Below are 6,977 nucleotides of genomic sequence, written 5' to 3' on the forward strand. Positions count from 1 at the left end.
GTCAGTAATATAACTCACTCTTATGAACAGGAATGCTATAGTGTTTTAATCAAGCACAACCTCCAGTTGCAATTTAATAACAAACAAAGTTATGAAATAAGGAACCTTATTGTAGTTATATTGTATAAGGATGATATGAGCACAACCATTCTATCGGAGAACTTTGAATGTGATGTAGGATATAGTGGAGCCACACCCCATACGTTTTCATAATAAAGCATCATAACTGTACAAGAACAGAGATTTCACAGCTGTAGCACACCAGCTAATAATTTAGTTACAACAAGCCATACAATTATCCTTCATGTAAACAAAAAAAAAATGAATAAAGTGACACATTTAACAAACATGGAATCTTAGGGAAGCATAGTGCTCAGTATGTACAAGCCATGCATGTGTGTATGTGTGTATAAGCTATCTGATTGATCTCTTGGATGAATACTCAGCTTTGCACCCCCCTCAACAGAGCTGAAGCCAGGAATCTTGTTTTCACTGGTCTCCTCATCACTTATCCCCATTGTTGGGGCTTAAGAGAGCTGGACTGGGGTCATTCTGAGTGGAGAACAAACATTTTCTTTACCAAATGCAATTGTTTTGTTATCTCATATTATTGTTTGCGAGGGAGAGGGATGTTTAGTGAATCCTTTTGAAGTAAGGGAGGTTACTGGAATTTAAAAGTTGTTTTCCCTCCAAAAGTGAATGAAAGAATTCACATCCTCCCTTCGCCAGACAGTGATGGCGGCTGTAATGACAGCATCAGCCACCAGGGGGGTCTAGCACTGAGACTCAGCCATGCCCTCTTCTCGGGGCCTCTCTTTCTGGATGTAGTACTCCTCATCCTCGTCCTGGAGCACCAGACAAAAGGGCAAAAGATCAATATTTTATAAACACTCAGACCTAGACCACATGTAAAATTTAGAATATGAAATAGATCTGCCAGACGTGTTCTTATACGTTATTTATGGATGCAGAAATGCAATGTTGTACCATCAAATATAGGTCACAGCAGTTGGCGTTCTTCTCCTTGGTCTTGGTAGGTTGGAGGACGTGCTCATCGCTGTTGGAAAGACCAGAAGTTAGAAATATATATGGTGGTTCTTTAAGCAAAATGTATGGAACATTTCGTATTATTTTCTCACACAATTCAAATGCTTAATCCTTAGTTAACACGAGAACCTGAATTCTAGGTTAGAAATGTGACCCCATTGAGCAGGTGGAACTCCCGCTCTGTTCCCCAGGACCATGATCTCTAAGAGTCTAGGGCATGTTGCTCGATATCGTACAGCTGCTGTTTATGATTATGAGGCCCAGGAGACCCACCAACTGGTTGTTAGAGTAGATCCACTCACCCGTCCATGACCTCTATGGGTGAACGGTAAGCATGCGATTGGTTCTCGTCCCTGAGGGGACAGAACATGCGGCCAATCAGAGCCATGGTTATGACAGCCGAGGGGAGTAGAACGAAGGCCAGGAGGACGGCAACGTCAGAGAACCTCACCGCGACCGCTGGAGGTGAGAAGCACGAACATGACACACAAACACCCTGGAACGCATCGAAACACACGCTCTGATCGTATCTCGTACAAACTCCCACACACGACCCAACAGGACAGGCTTACCCCGGGGGGTGACGGTGAGGACAGTGTGCGAGGTGGGGGACCCGTGGACATCAGGGGGGTTCCTGACAGAGCAGGTGTAGGTGCCATTGTCGTTCAGGGTGGCGTTGAGCAGCACTATGGTGGCGTCCCCCCGGGCGGGGCTGCCCTGCCACTGGACACGCCCCTTAAACTGCCCGTCAGTGGGGGGGAAGACGAGCGAGGAGAAGTGGAAGAACTGAGGGAGAGAGAGAGAATGAAATGATAATTGGAGGATGATAGGAGAGAGGATGATCGTGGAGAGAAGGACAAGGAGACGAGGAGAGGCTGGGAGAAGTAGAAAAAGCTGGGGATGAAGGATGAGTGGATGAGGGGTGGATGAGGGGTGGGTGAAGTGGATGGGAGACAATGAGGGGATGAGAAGTAGAGATGAGAGCTGGAGTACTTTCTGAATGACTATAGCGAAGTTTGATTCTGACGCACTGAATTAAACACTCACAGATTCCTGGCCTTGTACATGGCTATCTGCTGTGCTCTTGATATTTGATTGAAGCAACAGACTCTGTAGTCAATCAATTCCAGCACCCGATTCAATCCGGGAAATTAATTCTCACCATATTGATGATCATGCAGCAAACTGTAGAAATGTTTTAATTCTTCTTGGCTCTGAAAGCATGGCTTGTTAAGGATTTTTTCTGATTGAATTTTCAAATGCTTATTCATGGTCAGATTTTGATATACGATCATAGCAATAAAACGGATAAATCCGCTAATGAAATTGGATTGTAGAAACGGCAACGGGCCCTCTGCCCCCTGGTGTCTCTCTGTGTATTGTGCAGCAGAGAAATAATGCCCACACATTTCACCCACTATCTCGACCCTAAGCTAAGCAAAGGTGCAGGTGAATACATGTCTGGTATCTAGTGTGGCCCAACCCAGGCTAGGGCTGTTGATAGCTAACACTCCCCTATGATAAAGACTGAACAAGTGTGTGCTTGTTGCTTAAGGGCATGGCACTCTCCATCTGATGACAAACGCTAACATTCTCAACATTTGTCTCCACGCAGACACACAGAAAGTCTGGGCTACTAGCGCAACGACTAAACCAAGCAGCCCTATCAGGCCATTAGTGAAGCCACAGGACATTAGCCGTCACTTAGCTTTGAGCGCTCCTAAAGGACCGGATGTTACAGCCAACCAAAGGCTCTGGAGATCTTAGCTGTCCAAATTGGATGAGACACTTATGCGGTTGGCCCTATAGAGAACTTGGCCAGGAAACTGGACATGTGGGGTCGCAGGGCCTGGGTGGAGTTTGGACTCATTTACCACAGAGGAAGAGGGGTCCGATGCTAAATAGCCCAGGGCTTTGTTTGGCCCTCCAGGGGATGGAGAGGGAGACATGAAAGTGCACATGGACACTGATGGGATCGTAGTGGTCCAGGGGGTTGAGCTCAACTTGTGTACACTCACTGGTGTGTTGATCATCGGGAAGCTGGTCAAGTTTAAGTGTTATGCAGCTTGTGTGTGTGTGTTTATGCATATGTGCTTTGGTGGGTATGCATGCGTGTATGATCATGTGTATGTCATCTGTATGGCCGTGCGTGCGTGTGTACTCACGGCCTGAGGAGGGCCTCCACTCTGCGGCCGGTAGGCCCAGTCAACAGACATGCGGCTGGTGGCCCTGCCGGTGGACGTGAAAGTGCAGGTGAGGGTGACAGAGTCTCCCACGGCACCGTGGACCTCCGCAGGAGAGCTCACTAAGATGGCTGACACGTTGGACAGGCCTAGGGGAGGGGGGAGAGATGAGAGAGACAGAGACAGACAGAGGTGAGGGGATGCGTTATTATTATTTTGTTTACAAATAGGCCTACGTTGGTTCTGTTTTACTTGCTGTTACTTTGTGTGAGTCTGACTTGCACTAGAGGAATACCAATAAATTACCTTAAAACCCAAGCACAATGATTGACTGATGCATTACACTTTGCAGAAAGCCATCTTGTTGTCAGAGCTCTCTATTCAAAATCTAAACAGACAAATGATCAAATAAAGACTGGTATGAACTTATCACATTCTGGTTTAGCACACAAACACTAAGAGAGACAGAGACAGAATGACACACACTTTGCAGCGATTAAAGGATTCACATTTGCAGAAATTTAACTAGACACTATTCTATACCTAATCTCAAAAAAGCATGTGATCCTTCGATCATCATATTTTAAATGGCGATGATGGCTGTTGGCCCTAAACCGAAACATGATTTGTCTCTGTCGTGTTGAATCTTAAATAGGCCTAATGTTGCTCTGAGAGACTGACCAACAGACCTAGCTCTACAATCCACGCTGAAACTTCAAGCAAAGGTTTACAGAAATAATTAGCAAAACCCTGTCACAACACATTGGCAGTAATATTTTCGACTTGACAGTCGAGTTTATTGTGACAATCACAAACAGTGTTATATTAAGAATAAAGATCGGAGTCTATTTACGTGAAGATTTACCTGACGAATTATTAAGGAAAACATTTAGGCCCCAAGCGTTTCGTTTGGAATTACCTAACAAGAACAGGTGACTTTGTTACTTACGTAAGGTTTTAAACAGGATATTTGCCAAAGTCGTGAAAGGGCTCAATAGTTAATTCAAAAATATATACAATTCAAGTGTGTGTATCGCCAAATAGGCTATCCGCATCGAGGTTGCCTTGAAATAGGCTATAGAATAGACTTACTTACCAAAACAAATTATGAGAAAAAAGTATTTGTCCAAAAGTATACTCCGATGTTGTCGGAACATGTTCGTGTTAAGTACGACTTGTCGTGTATTGTTCGATTAATTTTGTGCAAGGCTATTAAAGTAATGGTGTTCTACGTTTTGAAAACTCGTCGTCCATGTTTCTAACGATTACTCAATTGTTCCATTTCGTAGAGCACGATATAACTGGGTAGTCCCTCTTTGGTGCGCAAGCTACCTGACAAACAGGTGTTTCAGGAAGTGGTTACGATGCAGAAAACGACTGTCTGTGCACTGTTTAGAATCGTGTATTGAAATGAAACAAATGACAATCATTTTCGTTAAGAAAGAGACGGTGTCGTCTTTTCATGCTGACTGTTTTCCTTTATATTAGCCTGTAGCTTGTGACAGTGCTGCAGGTTATGGACATAACCCTTCACTGCAGATGGCTTTATCTACGCTATCACCATGTGTTTCTGTCATCCTGTTGACTTTAAATGTAACATTCATTAGATTAGAGATTCCTATTGCTGTATTTCGTCACTGTGACAGTGACAGTGCCCTGAGCCCTTACAGAGCCTGACCCCTTGGGTCCATGCTGAGTATTTCTCACTAATGTAAGAAATCCCCCTGTTGGACTGGGATACTATCAACATTAACCCTGTCCCAAAACACACATTTAGCTATGTAATTATCGTTAATGAGGCAAGATGTTTATTTTTCTAGTACCACCACTATTTACCAGCATGTTGCTTGATCCCAGGCCAATGTGAATTAGAGAGAGAGAGAGAGAGAAAGAGAGAGAGAGACATATATATATATATAGAGAGAGAAAGACAGATAGAGAGAGACAGAGAGAGAGAGAGAGAGAGAGAGAGAGAGAGAGAGAGAGAGAGAGAGAGAGACAGAGAGAGAGAGAGAGACGGATAGTCCACTTAAGAAAACCCCTTTTTTGCCACTGGGGTGTTTTATGTGCAGACAAGATAATTGTTTGCTGCAATCAGATTAACTCAGACCAGCATTTTCAGGACCAATCTCTCTGCTGCAGACAGAAGGAGATAGATGCTGTGACTGAGCGGAAGTGCAGTAGACTCTGGCTCTCTTACGGTACCTGGTTAAGTGCATGCGGTGACACAGTGGTGCTTTGTGTTGTATTGCATTGTGTACATGGTATTGTGAGGGTGCATAGAGAGGCCTCTGTTGAGGTACAGTAGTGTGCGTTTCAGCTCCAGCTTCCCACTGATCCTGAATGGTCCTTCACTTATCGTCTTCCTCTCCATGGAGGCATTGGTAAACAAGGGCCCGATTCTTCAGGTGTCAACACCATGAAAACGAATAAAGGTGGTTTAGAAAGACCAGGCCAGACTGTGTCTGTCACAAACCTGTCGTTTCGGCTGATGTGAACTGCTCTGCAATGAAAAGTGGCCTGGTCCCTCTCAACAAGGTGAAGAATACCGAGCCTATAATAATATATCGCTATAATCACTGCACACGCACAAGGGGACATGTGAACACGTCAATCTTGCTGGATCTTCAAAGCAGGGACTGAAAGCCTCAACCAAGAGCCTCAAATGGAAGTCTAGAGCACTATATGAATTACATTTAGTCGACACTGACACTCTTATCCAGAGTGACTTACAGTAAGTACAGGGACATTCTCCCCGAGGCAAGTAGGGTGAAGTGTCTTGCCCAAGGGCACAACATCATGTGCACCAGCCGGGAATCGAACTAGCAACCTTCAGATTACTAGCCCGATGCTCTACCCACTCATCCACCTGACTTCCTATATGGAATTATGATCTGCTTTTAACTCCCTGCTGCTATTGTGAGGCAGAATTGACATGTTGTCACCAGAGGATGACGAAGACTGCTCGTCACTGAATTCCAGCACTCACGTTTCACAGCTGTGTCACGTTCCCATGGTGGAATGCTTGTCTATGCAAATGACCAACACACCCTTCTTGTGTGCATGTGGGTGTGGGTTTGTGAGTGTGACAGTAGCATTATTCAGGACAGGACAGGACACAGTGGATAGCTTTCTGCTGTTGTGAATGGAACATACATGTGATTGTGATTCCTGTGATGTTTAGGTAGTAGATGGGTTAAGTCAATCATTTACAATGTGTGTTTGTCAGAGGGTGATTCTCTTCATTTTTCGCCCCAAGGAAAAAGTGCTCCAAGTGATCTCCTTTAAATTCCATTTCATAACAACAAAGATCAGATAAACTGTCTTTAAATTAAACAACTAGGTTTGCATGAATGACTCAGGACACAACTAGATTTAGGAGCAGGTTAGCCTATGATAAACCATTGATTCCCATATAACGTGGTTTTCCATGTTTTTATCATACAATACTATAGGTCTGTAAAGTAAAAATCTATATTAAATGCCAATATAATCAGTTTGTAAAACATCAGGGTTTTATTATCATCATTATTAATTTATTATTAAGATTATTCAGTATTTTTCAAATTAGTCAATGCCCCACCTTTTAAGGATTACATGTGATTAGTTCAAGCCAATCTGTAGTAAAGTGGATAATGACAAGCTGATACTGGAGGATGCTAAGATTTGACGAGGATTTGGTTCCTCTTTAACAGACTAGCCATTCTCAAGGATGAAAACGTAATCATTAATTGACCATTAAGCACT

The 6,977-nt window shown here is 43.8% G+C and overlaps 1 protein-coding gene across 2 annotated transcripts; it reads right to left on the reverse strand.

The window, feature by feature from the left end:
• Window positions 1-31: 31 nt before the first annotated feature.
• Window positions 32-4,737, reverse strand: mpzl3 (myelin protein zero-like 3). 2 transcript variants are annotated; one of them, XR_014729952.1, is made up of 7 exons: window positions 4,327-4,737; window positions 3,213-3,379; window positions 1,620-1,833; window positions 1,350-1,506; window positions 988-1,057; window positions 666-845; window positions 32-552 (listed from the first exon to the last, which is right to left on the reverse strand). XR_014729952.1 is itself a non-coding variant. In XM_084674455.1 (6 exons), the coding sequence occupies exons 1-6, from the start codon at window positions 4,385-4,387 to the stop codon at window positions 774-776; spliced, it is 741 nt and encodes a 246-aa protein (XP_084530581.1). In that variant the 5' UTR covers window positions 4,388-4,737; the 3' UTR covers window positions 32-773. The 2 variants fall into 2 exon arrangements, 1 of the variants encoding a protein (XP_084530581.1); XM_084674455.1 differs by having other exon boundaries at window positions 32-845.
• Between the last annotated feature and the right edge of the window lie 2,240 nt (window positions 4,738-6,977).

The sequence above is a fragment of the Hypomesus nipponensis genome, chromosome 15 (genome assembly GCF_054491055.1).
Source record: "Hypomesus nipponensis isolate SF chromosome 15, ASM5449105v1, whole genome shotgun sequence".
Lineage (NCBI taxonomy): Eukaryota > Metazoa > Chordata > Actinopteri > Osmeriformes > Osmeridae > Hypomesus > Hypomesus nipponensis.